The sequence below is a fragment of the Anolis carolinensis genome, chromosome 4 (genome assembly GCF_035594765.1).
Source record: "Anolis carolinensis isolate JA03-04 chromosome 4, rAnoCar3.1.pri, whole genome shotgun sequence".
Classification (NCBI taxonomy): Eukaryota; Metazoa; Chordata; class Lepidosauria; order Squamata; family Dactyloidae; genus Anolis; species Anolis carolinensis.
In genome coordinates, this window is record NC_085844.1 from 96,545,840 (window position 1) to 96,566,426 (window position 20,587).

The 20,587-nt window shown below is 36.1% G+C and overlaps 1 protein-coding gene across 5 annotated transcripts in view; it reads left to right on the forward strand.

Moving 5' to 3' along the window:
- Positions 1-20,587, forward strand: part of slc12a7 (solute carrier family 12 member 7) — a 154,785-nt gene that overhangs the window by 122,323 nt on the left and 11,875 nt on the right. For 3 of the 5 annotated variants that reach the window (XM_008108883.3, XM_062980827.1, XM_062980828.1), the window contains exons 16-23: positions 827-931; positions 1,514-1,682; positions 5,862-6,057; positions 6,874-7,043; positions 7,908-8,039; positions 9,197-9,304; positions 12,786-12,902; positions 17,661-17,842. In XM_008108883.3, coding sequence (XP_008107090.2) covers positions 827-931; positions 1,514-1,682; positions 5,862-6,057; positions 6,874-7,043; positions 7,908-8,039; positions 9,197-9,304; positions 12,786-12,902; positions 17,661-17,842 — 1,179 coding nt within the window. The remainder of the gene's footprint in view (positions 1-826; positions 932-1,513; positions 1,683-5,861; positions 6,058-6,873; positions 7,044-7,907; positions 8,040-9,196; positions 9,305-12,785; positions 12,903-17,660; positions 17,843-20,587) is intronic. The other 2 variants (XM_062980829.1, XM_062980830.1) reach the window with 1 other exon arrangement.

Genomic DNA, 20,587 nt, shown 5'->3' on the forward strand with positions numbered 1-20,587 from the left:
GCTGCATACAGTGCCCTTGTTCAGATTTCTCACATTTATGCATATATGCACTTCTCCCTTTGTTTTAGTGAAATAATATATGTATGTTCCTGGGGGATTATGTCTTTAGTCTGTCACTTTTATTGCAAGGTCACTTCATTTTGGTTAAAACATAGCCACTTTTAAGATCACACATATCTGCAAAAGATAAAGCATGTATTTGAGAAACGAACTGAAGAATGATTTAAACTAACTGCAAAGTAATCCAAAATCATTTTTGTTTATGGGAGCTTTGGCTTAATAGCAGATCTATCAAAATATTAAGTTAAATTTCTAAAGCATTGTACCATTAATTTTGTATTCATAGTCTTTTTATGTCTATAAATTCATTATTATTGCTTTTCACATGATAGTAGAGATTTGGAGGGATTCTAGTACAAAGTCTGGTGTTTAAAAAAATTACAAAGTTAGGTTTCTGAGTACACTTTTCTCCTTGTTACTGGAGCCTCTGGTGGCGTAGTGGATTAAAGCCTTGTGACTTGAAGGTTGGGTTGCTGATCTGAAAGCTGCCAGATTCGAATCCCACCCGGGGAGAGCGCAGATGAGCTCCCTCTATCAGCTCCAGCTCCATGCGGGGACATGAGAGAAGCCTCCCACAAGGATGGAAAAACATCAAAACATCCAGGCGTCCCCTGGGCAACGTCCTTACAGACGGACAATTCTCTCACACCAGAAGCAACTTGCAGTTTCTCAAGTCGCTCCTGACATGAAAAAAAATCCTTGTAACAAGGAAGTAGAGATAGTATCATTAACATACAGGTCTGTGAACTATTCTTCTTCTTTTCAGAGCTGAGAAAGAATGGGGAGATGGAATCCGTGGTTTATCCTTGAATGCTGCCCGTTATGCCTTGCTTAGGGTTGAACATGGCCCTCCTCATACCAAAAATTGGAGGTAAAACTAAATCTACCATTCAATAAATATTATACAGTGGATCCTTTGGTTCTGGGTATTCGTAAATGGCTTTTCTGAATCTTACTTTCTATTATCCCACACTATTGATAATGATGGTTGGTAGTATATCTTCACATACAAATATTGTACTCCACACACTATAAGTATGGAATGCTAGTCAATGAGAGAAAAGTTGTAAAGTATCCGAGACAGAAAGAGGTTTTCTTGACCATCATAGTTTCAAAACGAGGTTGCTCATGATCCAATCAGGAAATGGCACCAAATGACCAGATTTAGGCAATAAGTCACTATCTTACATGAACCACAGTCTGCCTGCATCCCAGGTTAAACACTTTGGAAAGGAACATCAACAGTGGAACTAACTAAACCTCTTCTTAGTAATTCTGATTGCTAACAAAGAAAGTCTCCTTTTTGCTTTATCCTATCCCATGTTCAAATGTTCAGATCTGGTTTTTATTTATATCTAATTTATAATCCATCTATAGTGTACATTGTCATAATATATTTGCATTCTGTAGTTCTCCCTTCCCTTACCATCTATTTTTTTATGTTACACTTCAGGCCTCAAGTCTTGGTTCTGTTGAATTTGGATTCAGAACAGTTAGTGAAACATCCTCGGCTGCTTTCATTCACTTCTCAGTTGAAAGCTGGAAAGGGATTGACCATCGTTGGATCTGTACTCCCAGGAATATATTTAGATAAATACACTGAAGCTCAAATGGCAGAGGAGGTATGTATTAAAACAACAAAAGGAAAAATAAACAATGTAAATAATAATTATGATATTTGGAGTCAAACATTATAGAGCCAAAGACAAGCATTCATACTTCCATTAGATCTGAATGGTGTGAATAAATAAGCAAAATTTTACATACTGCTTTTTGAATATGATAATTTTAATGGTTTTAGTATTGAGGTTATTTAAAAAAATACAGGACTCAATTGAAGGATATTTTAAATGGGATTTCATGGTGCAGATAATATATTTGTTAAGTGTAATTTTATAATTCATGGTTTTATAGAGTCTAATTAGAGTTTTAATTGATATTGTTTATTAATATGTTGTTGTTTTATTGAATGCATTTTTGGCAATGTAATTTGCCGACTGTTATAAGCCGCCCTGAGTCCCTCCAGGTGAGAAGGGCGGGGTAAAAATGATGTAAATAATAAATAATCAATGTCATAATCAATGAAAGTGATTCAGTATTTTAATTTTTAAAAAATCCTAAATATCACAGTTAGTGTCCTTTTACCTCTGGTGAATATGAAGTTATTTGCAGCACACCATAACAGTACTATGGCAGTTAAACTAGATGAGTGTCCTCTGAGGAGGATTAATAAAGAGAAAAGACTGGCCCCCATTACTGAGGTTATTGATTCCCTGCCATGTGGAGAGCTGTAATTCCAGCACAGCATTCCATCCATTAGGGCTGACATCTACTATCCTTAATTGCCAGCACATTTCTGCTATAAAAGTAACAAAATAAAAAGAGCAAGTTAACAAAGTGCTAAATTCAAAACTTGTAATTGCTTTGTAAGTGCCTGTTGAGTGCCAGGGTTCATTAAATGGAGACACCAAATGCTTATTTGACAAGCTACTCTTTCCTGTCTTTCCCAAATGTGGTAAAATCTCTATTGAGTACCATTAACATAACTTCTTAAGGCTTTTACGTGAAATATAAGGAAGTATGTACAATAAGCATAAAATTGCATGATTGTGTTTTTCCTACTACAGTCACAAGACTCTTACTCAAAAGTGACTATCTTTCTCATATAGCCTCCCGAGGCTTGCTTTGTGCTCAGACCATAGCTGCACAGACTTTAGTGAAACCAGAGCAGTAAATCAAGGGGAAGCACAATGGCAGTGACATTTCCACTATAAGATGGAAACAAACTATCATACAGCTTTTAGAGCTAGATGTGTTGTATAATATAGAGAGCTGTCGAGGGTCTGTGACCCATACTTCATATTGATCACTTCATTATTTACAAGTATACATTTTTCATGACTGTTCTGCTTCCCTCGTATTCATCCAGTGGGGATTTTAAGACATAGCCTAGGTCCAAGTGTCTTTGTTCCCTTTCCCCTTGAGCCACATCCCTTTGTGCCAGAAGTTACATTGTGCATCCAGCGTGATACAGCGGGTGAAAGGAAATCACACTTTAACTCATCTTATATTTTCTGTAAAGAATATTCTGCCACCCTTCATGTACAATGTTTTAAAAAGAATTTTAATCCATATATTTCAGTCTGTTGTATAAAACAAAGTACAGATTAAAAGGTTTAAAGTGTTTTACAGCCATAGTTTTTTCCCTATAGCACTACATGGTGGCATGATTTAGACACCCCTCTTGTGTACATTAAATTCAATATCCAGAGTCATCACTCAGTTTTTAATTTAGCTGTATTCAGAGGGGCTCAAAATAGTTCCTTCCTTGCTGTGACAGGATTTGAACTATGCTCTGCAATATCCTTTTAGAATGAACATTAGATAATTTGTGGCACAGTGCTTATAGCAAAATGCTTTATTCTTAGCCTGTGTGAAGTCAGCATTTACTTAAATGTAGTATCCCCTTAATATTTAACAAGAAAGCAAATCTCAGAGGTGTGCTTGGAACAATTCCAGGAAAAAAGGAGATGGCTCAGCAGTTTGTAAATGGTTGCTGAGATGAATATTTAATCACAATTGTTTGATTATATCAAACCAGTATAGCAAATGCCTTATTGTATTCACAATCTAAGTGGTATTTTAATCTTTTGCTGCTTTAAAAAAACAAACAAAGAAATTAAAAGTTACAAATAGCGGAAAGAGTGTGACAAGTGATCTCTATTCCCAAACCAGATTATTTTAGATCTTAGAGAAAGTAAAAAAAGAGTACAAGGCAGTATTTTTTTTGTTTTTGTTTTGAAGGTTCACCCTTCAGAAGGAAAGTTCCCTTTCCCCAAGTCTGAGGGTGGTTTGTTAAATTAGCTGAGAGTAAGCAATGTTATAATACCTCAGTTAGCAACACAGATTCCCCCCACTTATATTTTGCTTCCAATTAGATAGGAAGATCAGAATGCAACAGTATTATTTTTCTGTGAACTCCCACTGAAATGGATTCAAGTTGCATAGCTCCTTTGTTTTCTAATGAGTTTTTATTTTTCTTAAAAGACAGCCTTCTCGTGATCCAGTTTAATCTTTGGTACAAACCAAAAGTAATTCCAAAGTCAAAAGCAGTTTAAGCACATACAGATTTCTCTAATGTCAGAAGTGATGTGATAATGTAAATGAATTAATTTTCTATAATTTTGTGGTCTAGATTGCAGGAGGAGATTTCACATGTAATTACAGCCCATAGCCTTCTTTTTGACACCCTAGTTTAAAGAATTAAATCTCATTTCCAGATGACATGGGTGATAATTAGTTCAGAAATCCATTTCCTCATTTTAGTTCCTAAAATATTCCACATGTCTTCTTCCCTTTTAATTTGAAGCCATAATTTAATATTTTTTTAAACTCAAGCTGATATTCCTGGGAGTGGCTAAACAGTCACTGCAATGAATTATATTTGTTTAACTTTTTCCTACTGCTGGATTTTCCTCCCAGATGAACAATTTCAAAAACAGCAGTCCTTTGTATCTCTAAGTAATAAATGATGGCTTACACTAGAAGTGTCCAAGTTGAAATCTTTGTTTATCTTAGCTTGGGAAGTACAGTGATGCCACTCTGAGCTTGATAAATAAAAATGCAATCAGCATTGAGTTATCTAGAACTCTCTTAATGAGGAATAAGAAGAATTATGAAGGACCATACTTTATCTACTTTTTTGTAAACTGACTAGGTCCCACTGGTTTCCAACCTGTGGTTTTTCAGGTGTTTCGAACTCCAATTTGCAGAAGTCCTGGACAGCTTGTCCAATCCTTAGGAATTCTGGAAGCTGAAGTCTAAAACACCTGGAGGGCCACAGGTGGGATACCACTGGTAATCCATGCTAACAAGACCCACATTAGTTACTCCTGAACTACAGCAAATAACATAATGTGGGCTTCTACAAGCAAGAACACACTTAATTAGTTGCATCAAAATTGATTTGGTATATCTAATCTAATGTATCTGATCAAAGATCTAATGCATCTGATCTTCTTTTTATTCAATAGTTATGTTACAATAAATTTTAACGGCTTTGTGGAGCAACATGGTATGATAGTTTTCCTAGTTGGAGATTGATTTTCACGTAGTGAAAATGTGTTTCCTCTTGCATTGCTATGAATACAAATCATTCTAGCATCTGTTTTTGTCACAAATCTCTGTTTTTGGAAAGCACACTGGCCTTAATTTCACCACTCTTCCACTTGTGATGGTTGAGCAAAAACGTGCCTTCTCTCTTATAATCTGTCCCAGTTTGGAAGTCTACTGGGGGTCCACAAATTCCATAAAAATATGTGAATGTTCTTTTAAAAAATGTGTGGTTCCAGATGATGGTGTTGACTATTGGACTTTTTCTGGGATATCAACTGAATTGTTTAGCTCTATGTACGCTGTTATTAAAACAATATAGCCATTCATAGAAGCCTTGAAAGACAAAAGTTCCTACCTAATACCAAGCTATGTCATTTTGTTCTCCCATCACAGGCATGAAAAAACATAATCCAAAACAACATTTATTTGCTGTTAGATCTTGTAATTATGCCCTTAAGAATCTGTACATTTGTACAAAAACAGCAGGATATTTTGGTATGAAAAAGCTAGGTCACGCTAATTTCAGTATGATGCATATCAAAGTAATTTTAAAATTCAAAAGATCTACAGCTCAGTGTATATCCTGTTAAGACACTCTTCAGCATTGCCTCATTCTATCATTTACCTGCATCCTTACATTAAAGTCCATAAATATTTGTACATTCAATTCTTTTTTTCTTCCAAAGAATATTAGATCCTTAATGGGAGTAGAGAAAACCAAGGGATTTTGCCAGATTGTGGTATCATCCAGTCTCAGAGATGGAATTTCCCATTTGATACAATCGGCTGGTCTTGGAGGGATGAAACATAATACTGTCTTAATGGCCTGGCCGCAGTCTTGGAAGCAAACTGATAATCACTTCTCTTGGAAGAATTTTGTAGGTATGTATTGCTGTAGAATTTGTAGAGACATCTTGATGGCATGTAATACAATTTTTTGTATCTTAAAATGTTCAAAGATTTTGAAAATAGTAGGGTAAATTTTTATAAAAAGAATTTCACAGATATTACGGTTAAGTCATGGTCCAGCCAAACTTGTGACCCTGACGTTCCGAGGAAATGTTGTGCATGCTCCAATTTTACTAATTAAATCAATGAAAATCAGCTTTGACAAGACATTACCTTGCACATTTTTAATTAAAGATCTTGAGGTGGCATGAATTTGTGGGTGGTAAATGGCATTGTTAATACTCCTTTCAGTAGAAAAACTCTGTCCTGGTTTCTCCTTATAGGGTGGTCTTTATGAAGGGAAGCTTTCAAACATATGATTCCTATACTTGATGTTGTTAACTACTGAAATTTATTCTCATTATTGATTTCATATATCAACATACCATGCTCAGCAAGCAGACTTGGATGTGATTCTATCAAAACTATTTTCAGGTTTTAAGAAGTAGAATTTATACACTTCTATTTAGCATCTACAGGGTGGTCCAGAAGTCATGAAGAATTCCTTTATATACTGCATATGTTGCTGTGGTGTTGGATGCTATTTACAAGATTTTATTTTTCGCATGTAATTTAAGTTCATTTCCTGTATATACAGTATATTTGATACTATGTTATTGTACATTTTTTAAAAGACCATGATTAAATATTGAAAACTCTTTGTTACATTTGGTCCATCCTTATTTTTGATTTCCTGCAATAACATACCACGTATTTATGTGATTTGGACAATTTTGCTTCTTCTTTCAGATACTGTACGAGAAACAACAGCTGCCCACCAAGCCCTTCTAGTTGCTAAAAACATTGATTTATTCCCAATGAATCAAGAGCGCTTCACTGAAGGTAACATTGATGTTTGGTGGATTGTTCATGATGGTGGCATGCTGATGTTACTTCCTTTCCTACTACGACAGCACAAGGTACTAGCATCCATTTTATTTTTAAACAGTTTTGTTAAATGAATACATTTGTATTAGGAACTCCTGAGAGCAGGAAATTTATGTTTATGAAAACCATAATCCATTGGATACACTGGGTTTAGTAATACATAAATAATTATTTTTGTCATTCTCAACTTAAAACATATTCTATGCAGAATATTTCTCTGTATAACATATTTGGTAAGTGAGGGAAAATAATGAGTGATTGACATTCATAGGGCAGTGCTTACATAAACGTAAAATCACACTGTTTTATGCTAAATAGCTTAAAAGAGATTTAAAGATGGACTTAAAGTTAATCTTTAAAAATGTGATATAAACACTGAGAACTGGGAAGCCCTGACCCTCAAGCATTGTAAGTGGACATCAGTTCTTACCAAGAGTGCTATGGATTTTGAAGAGACACATATAGAGGACAAAAGGGAGAAAATTGCCGAGAGGAAGGTACATCAAGCAAACCCTTGTTGGAACAGACTTCCACCTGGAAATCTTTGTCCTCATTGTGACAGACCATGCAGATCCAAAATAGGACTCTACAGTCACTTATTGAACCCACTGCCAAGACTCAACCTTTGGAAGAATACCATCCATGGCCATGAATGATCGCTTGACTGTTCTCCCTCATTTCTCTCTTTATATACTTAACTGAAATCCTATATTAGAATTCTTGCAGTCCAGAACCTGCAAAGAATGAATTTTCCTGTTACCATAATTTTATATTTGGTGCAATATAAAATCAAGAGCAGAGAATGTCAATAAAGAGTAGTGTCCACTAGCATGAAGTGTCAAGTTATTAAGATATAGAATTCACATGTTCCATGAAAGGTTTTTCTCTGATGACAGGTGTGGAGAAAATGCAAAATGCGTATTTTCACTGTGGCTCAGATGGATGACAATAGCATTCAAATGAAAAAAGACCTTCAGATGTTTCTGTACCATCTTCGACTTAATGCTGAGGTGGAAGTTGTTGAAATGGTAAAATATTAAGGCTTTCCCAATTACAGATATGTATTTATATGTATGTTTGCACCTGACTGAAAAATATTATCTTTTTAAAATACGTTTTTGTTGTAAACACCAGTAGAATAATAACAAAATCCATCACCATTCCAATATACATACCAAACTGTATATTCTTAGTAACATTACACTTGCTAATTCCACCTGAAAAATATTATCTTGTCCAGCATCAAAAGGCTTATTTATTTATATGTTTTAATTATCGTTTTTATTTCCTTTAGAGAATTTGGAAGCAAGCTCATGAAAACATAAAAAGAATGTAGCAGCTCATAAATATCATTCCTTGAACATTTCAGTAGTAATAAAGGCCAAAGACAAATTTGTAATTTGTCCCCAGATACCTACCTTTGTTTTATTTCTCTATTTCTGTAAGCAATATGCTTGTGGGGCAATTCAAAATGGCCATAGCTCAAATACAGACTTCAATAAACTATACAATTTATTCAGCCATAATGGCAATGCAGAATTTCACCTTGTTCTCCATTAGCATGTGGCAGCTAGATATCCTGAAGGACAACTTTGAGAAAGAATAGATAGGACCTGATAGGATATTTTCTACTTCTTGGGCTGGTTTGGTCCAGGGACACTTATGCAGGGATTACATGGCTAGATGTATGGCACAAAAGAGTTCTGCTCGTGAAGAGGAAACATGATTGTCAGTGTAGAATTAAGATGGTGTTTGTGTCCATTTGAAGGCAGTAAGGAAGAGAGAATGAGGACTAAAATATATTTCTCTAAAATGCATAATACCCATCCTATATATTAGTGCTACACATTTACTGAGAAAATATGAACAGCTTTCAATGTCATGTACTGGCAAGGTAGTAATTACAGGAAATTTATTTTAATAGGGTGATTTTCTCCATTGTAAGCATTTAAAGTCCATAGCCACTTTGCCTTTTAAACAGCATAATTCTTGCACTCATTTTTAAAAAATCAATACTTGATTTAAACAAATTAAATGAAAATTCGTATCAGACTAGGAGCATTACAGTGCGGAATGTCAGTATCGTTGCAAAAGGCCATTGCAAATGCAGTTTCAAAGTAAACATGAAGTATATCATAGTGTATGGATTCCTTTCAGTATTAATAATCATCATTTATTTTTCCAGTTTGAAAATGATATTTCAGCCTTCACATATGAAAAGACTCTTGTGATGGAACAGCGATCTCAGATGCTAAAACAGATGCAACTCTCTAAGAATGAAAGGGAAAGGGAGGTAATACATTTTATTTTTCTTATCTTGCTAAAAATGAAAATTGTGTTTAGCAAACGGGTGCTTATCAATGAGAACATTGTTGCCTTTGTCCAGAGTATTACTATAGATAGAGATTTGTTGCTATTGATTCAAGGAGTAGCAGCAGTCTTAGGAGCACTGCTTTAACTTAGAAATGCCATCCATGAGGAATTTCTCTCTTGTAAATCTATTGAAACAAACAGAAATGAGCTAATATTTATGTCTCATGGTATCTATATATATAAAAGAGTGATGGCATCACGGCGATTCACAAAACAACAAAAGTACAGGCCCCCCAACCTCAAAATTTGACAACACAACCCATCATCCACGCCTCAAGGTTGATACAATAAAAAGAAAAGAAAAATAAAGTCCCAATTAGAGGGAGAGCAATAACTTTTTTTATCCAATTGCTGCCAGTTTAGAGGGCTAATCTCTGCCCACTTGGTTGCCTAGCAACCAAGGGACAGCCAGGTTTCAGTTAGGGGACAGGCAGATTTAGGCCTCACTTAGGCTTCTTCCACAGATTATCTAATTTGCACTGGATTATATGGCAGTGTAGACTCAAGGCCCTTCAACACAGCTATATAACCCATTTATAATCTTATATTATCTGCTTTGCACTGGATTATCTTGAGTCCACACTGCCATATAATCCACTTCAGTGGGCATTTTATACAGCTGTGAAGAAGGGGCCTCATATAATCCAGTACTAAACAGATAATATAAGATTATCAATATACAGCAGAGTCTCACTTATCCAACATAAACAGGCCGGCAGGATAAGTGAATATGTTGGATAATAAGAAGGGATTCAGGAAAAGCTGATTAAACATCAAATTAGGTAATCGTTATACAAATTAAGCACCAGAACATCATATTATACAACAAATCTGACAGAAAAAGTAGTTCCATGCGCAGCAATGCTATGTAGTATTTACAGTAGAGCCTCACTTATCCAACACTCACTTATCCAACGTTCTGGATTATCCAACGCATTTTTGTAGTCAATGCTTTCAATATATCGTGATATTTTGGTGCTAAATTCATAAATACAGTAATTACTATATAGCATTACTGTGTACTGAACTACTTTTTCTGACAAATTTGTTGTCTAACATGATGTTTTGGTGCTTAATTTGTAAAATCATAACTTAATTTGATGTTTAATAGGGTTATCCTTAATTCCTCATTATCCAACATATTCGCTTATCCAACGTTCTGCCGGCCCGTTTATGTTGGATAAGTGAGACTCTACTGTACTGTATTTACAAATTTACCACTAAAATATCACAATGAATTTAAAACACTGACTACAAAAACATTGATTATGAAAAGGCAGACTGTGTTGGATAATCCAGAACATTGTATAAGCGAATGTTGGATAAGTGAGATTCTTCTTTAATATGAAATAATTACTGGGATAGAATAATGCAGAACAATATAATCTCTAAAACCAGGACAGTAAATAAACAGGGGAATTCCACACAGGAAACAATCAGGGCCAGCTAACACCTCCCAACAAAGTATTCCCATCATCAAAGTCTGGCAAATCCTGTTTTCTCAGGGCCACAGACAGTAGAATCACATAAAATATCGCAAACAACACCACTCTGAAAACAAGGGAATTCCAGACAGGAAACAATCAGGGCCAGCTAACACCTCCCAACAAAAAATTCACTCAGGGAGGAAACAGCCAGGCTTTAAAGCTGCAAGGCCATTACATCCTAATCATTTTTCCTAATTGCAGCATTCATACTTGCCTCCAACAAACAAAAAAAACCCAATCAGAAATATTGTATATTCACAACCTTTAGGAAATAATATTGCCTGATGGCGCAGCGTGTTAAAGCGCTGAGCTGCTGAACTTCTGGACCGAAAGGCCACAGGTTTGAATTGGGGGAGCGGAGAGAGCCCCCACTGTTAGCCCCAGCTTCTGCCAACCCAGAAGTTCGAAAACATGCAAATGTGAGTGCATCAATAGGTACTGCTTCGGCGGGAAGGTAACGCCGCTCCATGTAGTCATCCCACATGACCTTGGAGGAGTCTACGGACAACGCCGGCTCTTCGGCTTAGAAATGGAGATGAGCACCAACCTCCAGAGTAAGACACGACTGGACTTAATGTCTGGGGAAAACCTTTACCCTTTACCTTAACTACCACCAATTCCTTAATACTTTATTTCCCATACCACCATACTTCGCCACAGCAACGCGTGGCCGGGCACAGCTAGTAGTATTATAAAACCTTTAAGAACAATTTTACACATACCCACAGTTTCTCTCTTTCTTTCACTCCTTTCCAGTATTTAAAGCATCACTTGAATATATACACACACACACACACACACACACACACACACACACACATATATATATATATATATATATATATATATATATATATACACACACACACACACACACACATACATACATACACACACACACACACACGTGCTCCATGCAGTCATGCCAGCCACATGACCTTGGAGGTGTCTACGGACAACGCCGGCTCTTCGGCTTAGAAATGGAGATGAGCACCAACCCCCAGAGTCAGACATGACTGGACTTAATGTCAGGGGAAACCTTTACCTTTACCTATATATATGTATAAATTATTTATGTGCTATCATTGGTCCTGTCATAAATATTACAAATTACTATGCTCCAACCTATAAATTTAATTTTAGTGGGTTTGATCAAATATATTTCCTCTGAAAGGGAATAGTGTAGGATATGGCTTGTTTGCCAGTCCTAAAGATTAGCAACTTAGCATTAGGTTCCATCAGCTAATGTTTTATCCATGATTTTTTTATGTAGGACTTTTCTAAGCTTTTGCTTATTTCTCACAATATAGCTGATTCTGAAATTTTGTTTTGCTTTTTTTGCATTCTTCTTTGGAAAAATAGCTGATGTTTGAATCCTATTGTGGCTTTACCACATTTCTGTTCTAATTGTATGCTGTGGAACAAAAATATAGCAGTTGTATAGTAATCTTTATTGTTACAATTACTTTCTCCCTTTGTGTCTTCAACCAATATTAATTGTTGAGCATACACTATTTTTTGTACAATTTTGTTCTAAGCCTTCTCTCCAGAATATTTATTTCATGCAGACTGGAGCTAAACTGCAAAGGAGTTTAAATGACAGTATAATTCTGAAACAAGAGCTGACCTGGAGTAAGCCTCTGATTTATGAATTTCTTAGACCCAATTTATAATATGGCAGTCATTAGATGGCTTTTAGGAATAACCGCTCCCCCCCAAAAAACACCCATCTTGGAAAATTGGTGGAAAAACAGAAGGCAATATCTACAGTGCAAAGATGATATTACAGAGCCGAGCACTATTATTCACATTCATTTTTATATAAAATAGATTGTATTGTATTTCATGCACTAATGTAATTCATTATATCCTTTTTCTGTACGCTGGTTGTGCTTTGTGACCTTCCTGTCCCAGATTCAGAGCATCAGTGACGAATCTCGTAGCTCAATCAAAAGGAAGAGCCGCTCTAGCCCACAGTGTATTACTCAAGATGTAGACAGTCTGCTACCTAATGACATTCAAGAGGATGAGGTAGACATTGTATCACCTGGTTGATCCCTCCCCATTACCACACTTACAGTGCCACTATAAACCATACTTTTAATAGTTGCTAACATTAACCTGTTCTTCTGATTCTTACTAACAGTTACTTTATGAATAAGAAATAGCAGATCAAGTTGATTAAAGCGTTTTTTTCTTTTGAAAATGCTATAATTACATATGATCTCAACAATTTAAAATTCTAACTTGGTTCTTGTAAAATTAAATGAAATTGATAATTGCTTCTGAATGGGTTTTTAAATTTTGCTGTGGAATCTTTTAGTTCACCACTGAGTATGTGATGGTATACTTGTTGAATCAATTAATTAATTGTCCTTACATTACAAGATCTATTTGTTGAAATTACGTGCCTTCAAGTCAACATGGCAACTCTAGAACAGCGTTTTCTTGGAAAGGTTTATTCAGAGGAGGTTTACCATTCCCTCCTATAAAGCAGATAATGTGATTGCTCCAAAATAACACTGTGCGTTTCCATGGCTTACTAGAAATTCAAACCCTGGTCTCCTAGAGAACTAGTCTATCACTTATACCAGAGACTCTCAGATCTATTTGATCCTGTTTAAATAGAAGAGAAGCAGAGTTTGATATCTCTGACTATAAAGGAATCTAGTCAGTGTTAACAAAACCTGTACCAGGTTTTGTTAACACTGACGTGTAGTACACTGTACCAGGTTAGCAGCCATATCAACAAAACTAATGCTTCCCTGGAGGAAATTTGCAAAACAATGGCTCGGGCCACACCTTCCATGTGCACAAAACACCATAGACTAGATACATTTGCTTCAGTCAGGGCATCCTTTGGTACAAGAATGCTGCAGGTGGATCTATAAGATTAACACATTTTTCTGCCACCCCCCCCCCCCCCCCCCCCGTTCAATGTATACTCCATGTATGTCTGAGAATGACACATTGGAGAATTTACTGTGAAGAAAAGTTTTTGCAGTTTAATACACTTTTTCCAAATTTTAATGATAGAACCAATTAGGAAATGGCATTTATAACCCAGGAACAAATATTGTGTTACATGGTGTTATTCAAATGCCTCTGGTTATGCCATGGGAGCAACCTTGGTCACCTTGAATGGATGGTTTACTCTGGTGTGGACATACTTAATAATATACTGTGGAACCAAATTTGGATGGGAAAGAGTAAGAATGATAATCAGGAAATATTTGCCTGGGTCCTGATCTGGAACTGGATTATGCAAATTCCTTTCCAAAGAAGCATTAGTTGGAGTCGTAAGCACGGATATCTGTTTCAGTAGATTTTGGCTTGAATCCTTGCTTTCCTTTTCTAAGCACCACAGAGTTTATTTTCATTAATTGGGACATTATCATTTCTGCCTTCCCCAGCAGCCCCTGCTTCTGAAGTTTGGAATAACATTGCGTATGGCATCGACTGCAATAGGGTCCAAGCCTATATTCATATGGAAAGGACACTGACTCCGATGTCAGTACAATTTATGTTAAAAAGAAATTTGCAGTGTTTCGATTGATTCACTGTGTGTTTTCCTTCAAAATGAAAACCTGTGTTCATTCAAAATGCAAAATTCTGAATTCCCAAGTAAGATATAAAGTTAGATCAGTGATTTCAGAACTCCTTCAAAATGTTCATTCACTTGAGTGAGATATATTATCTTCCTTAATGATTTCTTCCATAGGAAAAAAACATTGCTCCAAATTTCTTCTGATTTCCAAATATATGTAATAAATGTGGGATACATGTAAAGGCTGAACTTCTTTGGAATATTCCATTTAGAAGCCTTATTTAGAAAACCATTTCCACAAACAGCTATTGCTTCCTGTACTTTTGACAATCATAAGTTTAAACCAAATCATGGTTCACAATTTAGACTTAAGTCTTGTTTGAACTCAGATAAACTTGAGTGTATTTAGCTATGTGCCAAATTTTTCTCCTCTTACATATTTCTTCCTTTGGGTTTAATAATAGGTGTGATTATTTATTAATTATTTATTTACCATATTTATATTCCACCTTTCTCTACCCCAGGAGGGACTCAAATTAAATTTGATTTAATTTCTAAATCATTTTTCATATTACAGGGGTTTTTTTGTACAATTTAAAAGTGGCACTTCAAGTGTGAGACCTGTTCCAATCTCAATACCCTAGTTTAGTTCATAGCCATGTGAAGTGTTTCTTTTTGTAGTTTTCCTTCAATAGAGCCTGTGTGGATATTTGAAGAAATATCAAATATTTGAAGAAATATCAAAGAGAAATGCTGTAAAGTTAGAACATTGTAGCTAACAATTCCTTTTCATATCCTTTAATATTTTTATGTGTTTAATGTCCTAGTTTCTAATGGATTAAGTGAATTGAGGATTTTTGAGTAACATTTTCCAACCTATGTTAAAAATAGATACTTGGTTGTAAACCTCTGATGTGTCACCTTGTTGCATGACATCTCTGCACAGTTGTTTCCAAAATTCACATTTTGCACTGTTCTGCATTCTTTGGTGGGCTATTTGTTAAAGATATATGAAGGTAGAATATTCTTCCATTCATAAAATTGAGAGGTGTAATAATAACCAATGCTATGCATACATTTAAATCCAGTCTACTTTTAGGATGCTTTGACAATGTAATTGGGACTTTTGGAAGAACAAGACTATTTCAGCATTGTGTGCAGTGATTTGCATATTAATGCAAAACTATTTCTAGTTGAATTGTTGCATGGGTACACTGATACACTGATAATACTGAATACCTGTATAATGAAAGGGCTCTTGGTATTTTGGATTATGTGTAATGAAATTGCCTCTCATTGCCTTCTGAAGAACAGAACATCTTGCAGCCTTGTATTCCCTGAAAATAAGGCAATGTACAGAAGATTTCCAAATGAAAATTTTATTATGTAATAATTATGCTATTCTTCCTGTACTGCTGTTGCATTGGAATACTAGTGTTCAAATATCAATATGGTGTTGTTGCTAAAATGCAACTACCTTTTACCTTATATTCCTTGCTAGCACACCTATTGTATGCTATGTATAGTAGGTACATTATGGAATGCAATTGTGTGACTGTTGTGAACTCTTTCAGTACTCTTTTTGACTTCACTAATCCTGAATGATTTCATACTTCACCCAGCTCTGTTGCTGTTTCCAGCAATTTTTTTTTAATTTTAAAGGAAGAGCAGTCATTCAGCTCTCTGTTTTCTCACTGAATGGCAACTTCTTGATTTCCAAAATCCTTCCGAAGTCTGAAAGGGACAGGAGTGCCAGCAGACAAACTACTGATCTCAGTTCATAATTTGGGCTGGCATAGCAACCTGTTTTGAGGGAGAAAGAGGAGGAGAAATGGGGGAGGAAGGCAGGGGAATATGTCTTTATGAATACTAAATTTGGACTTCCTGCTGATGCTGTGGCAGCTTTGAAGGCACCAGAGAGGGGGAAATCCTAGATCAGATTGCAGATCTGAGGCTGAGAATAGCCTTGATGGAAAATTGCCCTCATTCATAAAGCAGCCAATCCTTACAAGTTGTACAAATTTGCATTTGAAGTGGACTAACATCACATAACTGAAGGAAATCTATAAATATAGTGGTGATGGAAATGTTGAAAGGAGAGGGTACAAGGTGATTTCTGCACAACATATACATTTACCTGGCTCTTACTGGAAAAAGAAAAAGTTCATAGAAGAGAATGTATAATTTAGTGCTGTAATGAATTACACGCAAGTAATTGGATGTATGTTGGATTTAAAGGCACGGCAAAGCAGAACCCAGTCCCAAAGGATAGTGAGATAGTTGCAAGTATGTGTTCACAACTTAGCTTAGGTTTTGATTTATTTCTTATAATCAGATATTCTATACATTGGAACGTTGAACCATTATAAAAGGGTTTGAAAAGGTCAGATACTGTACTTGAAACAACTAGCAAGTGGATGCTTGATGGCTAACCTAACTGATTTCATTCCTGTGGCTGCTTAATATATGTTTCACCATTTCAATAGGTCCAGACTACAGGCATGGAATAATTGTTTGCTAGGGGCAAGGTGGGGGTGGAATTGCAGGAAAGCTATGAGTTCTGGAGGAAGCTTCAGTCATTCTGGAGAGAAATGAGATGGAAATTTTAAACTCCGCTACAACAAAAAAATACTTCCACAACCACAGGGTGGACGTATGTTTGCACATGTCCTAACAGGAGTCTGGCTCTGATGTGGACCCCTTTAAGATCCAGCAAAGAACAGCTCCCATCCCTGTTTGGAACAATTCATTTAGTTATATCATTAGATCTGGATCATTTTGGATGAAATGGATCTTCTAATAACTAGTCATCCACATGTTGTTGAACTGCAACTTCCATTATCCTTATCCATTTTAGCGAATGGTGAGGACCACAGAAATGCAGTTCAACAATAATTGGGGGCTGCACAATTCACATCTCTACTTTAAAATAACTACACAGCAATTATATTTACAATGCAAAATGATCTTTTTCTGAGAACGTGTGTTGTACATTTATCTGTATTGGTATCTTTTTAAATGATTGTAAATGTTTTAAAATGAATGGTGTTTTAACATGATAGCTTGTTTTAATCTTGTTTATAAGCTGCCTTGGGTCTCATGTCAGGAGCAAGGCAGGATATATATGAATGGGTAGATGGATGGATAAATGAATGAACAGATAAAGGAATGAAAAGAGGCTTCCCTTCACCAATTCTATGGTCCCTGACTTGGCGAAAATGGCTTGTTGTTTTTTTAATCAGGCTCAGTTAATCCATGATAGAAATACTGCCTCCCACTCAACTGGAATGGTTAAATCCCACACTGCTATAACTACACCAGAAAAAGTACAAATGACATGGACAAAAGAAAAACTTATATCTGAAAAACATAAAAATAAAGAAACCAGTATGATGAATTACAAAGATATCTTCAATATGAAACCGTAAGTAATTCCACAAGTAGTTTAAATGTTAAAAATGATTAAACTCTTGTCAGTTTGGCAAATGCAAAGGCGTAAGATCAAGTGTTAGTCCATGAACTGAAGCTGACATCCTGATACTTATTCAGTTATCATTACATCAATATATTTGTTGATGCTTTGTCTTAGAAGAAAGGAAAGACTGCAGTCCTTTTCACTATTAAAGGGGACATATAATCGAAAGTTTCTGAGCCCATTTCTTGAAGCAGCAAACATAATTTGAGGAAGGGCTCAAACTAGGATATTTTAGGTTTGCCTGATATGAACTAAGAACTATGTAGTGCTTTTCTGAGAAAATTAGGGAGAATGACATAATACAGTGACTGTCTTTAGCTTCACCCCAACACATTTCTGATTATTTCATTTTGTGAAATCAACTTGTTCCTTGGGATTCTCTTCTTTCCTACACAGCAACATTTCCTCTTAGATTCTCCAAGTGTGAAAAATGTGTGTGCCTTTTAGGTGATTTTCAAGACCATAATGCATGAAACCTAACACAAAGAACAGGGCACTTCCTTGCTCTGCAAGCACTAAAAGGTCAACAAATTGACAAAGATGAATGCAAACATTTAACTATATACAGTAGAGTCTCACTTATCCAAGCTAAATGGGCCGGCAGAAGCTTGAATAAGCGAATATCTTGGATAATGAGGGATTAAGGAAAAGCCTATTAAACATCAAATTAGGTTATGATTTTCAAATTAAGCACCAAAACATCATGTTATACAACAAATTTGACAGAAAAAGTAGTTCAATACGCAGTAATGTTATGTTGTAATTACTGTATTTACGAATTTAGCACCAAAATATCACGATATATTGAAAACATTGACTACAAAAATGGCTTGGATAAGCGAGGCTTGGATAAGTGAGACTCTACTGTATTCTAAACTAGCCTGGAATTAATGAATGAAGCTTTATTTATATCCTGCTCCATCTCCCAAAGGGACTTGGAGTGGCTTACAACAAAACAATAACATAAATAATAATAAAATGCATAAAAAGTCAATTTAAATCACCAGAAATAAAAGTAGTCATAATAAATAAGATGGAATATAACCCAAAAATGTTACAATCAATATAAAACTGTGTGAAAGTTTAGCAGATAAAACATATAAATATTAAAACAAGTAAACATCATGTGACCTGCTCTAACTAGTTTGAGCACTAGGGTCAAATAAAATTCAGATTAAACTCCAACGGTTAAAATTATGGTTAGTCATTTCCAAAAGCCTGTCTCTACAGCCACGTTTTCAGTTACTTCCTGAAAATAATTAAAGTGGGAGGCAGTCTGGTTTCCTTGGGGAGGGCATTCCAGAGCCGAGGGGCCACCACCAAGAATGCCCTTTTCCTCATCCCCACCAGCCGCGCTTGTGATGGAGGTGGGACTGTGACAAGGATGTCTCCAGCAGATTTTAAGACTCAAGCAGGTTCATAGGAGGAGACATGGTGACACAAATAGATTGGACCCGAACTGTGTAAGACTTTGTAGGTAATAACCTGCACTTTGAATTGGGCTCGGAAACATATAGGCAGCCATTAGAGCTGTTTTAGTATGGAGTGGTGTGCCCCCTATAGTTAGCTCCTGTTAACAGCCTGGCCGCAGATCTTTGTACGAATTGGAGTTTCCGAGCCATCTTCAGAGATAGCCTCACGTAAAGTTTATTGCAATAATCCATCCAACATGTAAACAAAGCGTGGGCCACTGTGGGCAGATCTGGCTTTTCGAGGTTCAGATGCAGCTGGTGCCTGTCCAGCCACCACCGACACCTGAGGTTCAAGGGTCAACGATGGGTCCAGGAGGACCCGCAAGCTGTGGACCTGCGTCTTTAGGGGAATGTTACCCCATCAAGTACAGGTTGCAACCCAATAGCCTGGTCGCCCTTTCGACTACCAGGAGGTTAGGTTTCAGGTTGTTAGCCCTCATCTAACCCATCACATCTGTCAGATACTGGTTCAGGACCTGGGCAGCAGTGGAAATAAGTAGTAGAGTTGTGTGCTATCTGCGTACAAATGACACCAAACTCCAAAACTCTCACTCAACAGTTTCATGTAGACGTTGAATAGCATAAATAAGATCGAGCCTTGCAGGACTCCACAAGCCAATGGCCAGGGGTCTGAGCAGGCATCCCCCTGCACTACCTTCTGGAATAATGCAATCCTGACAGTTTTATAAAAACTAAAAGCAATTTTGAAGAGTTAGGCCTAAATTCTTTTTCTAGTACCCAGAAGAAAAGATCCATTGCACTACTGAATTTATTAAGTTCCCATTGATCACCCAAATATTTACAAATCTAGCAACCTAGAAGTATTTCCTTCTTTTCATCACTTGCCTTTCAATATCACTGCATTCGAATATAGAAGAAAGGCCAGTACAACTCCAGACCTGTGAGAGTTATTTCTTACAATGGCAAGAAATAACACAACAACAAAATCGACAACTAATGCATTCTGTGGAGACTAAAAGGAGTAGAATTCCAGGAGCATTCAAAAAAGGCATAACTTAAGGTCAAAAATGTCTGAAATGGCACAGAAAGATGAATAGATCTAGATGAACTACTATACTGAAAGATAGCTTCTGTTCTTAATAAAATAACATTACTTCTCAGCTTCACTCAGTGAAAGCATTTTTATCCTAAACACAAATCACTGCTACATTCTTAGTTCAGTGGCAATGTGTCACTAAAACCAATATTCCTGTAACCACTA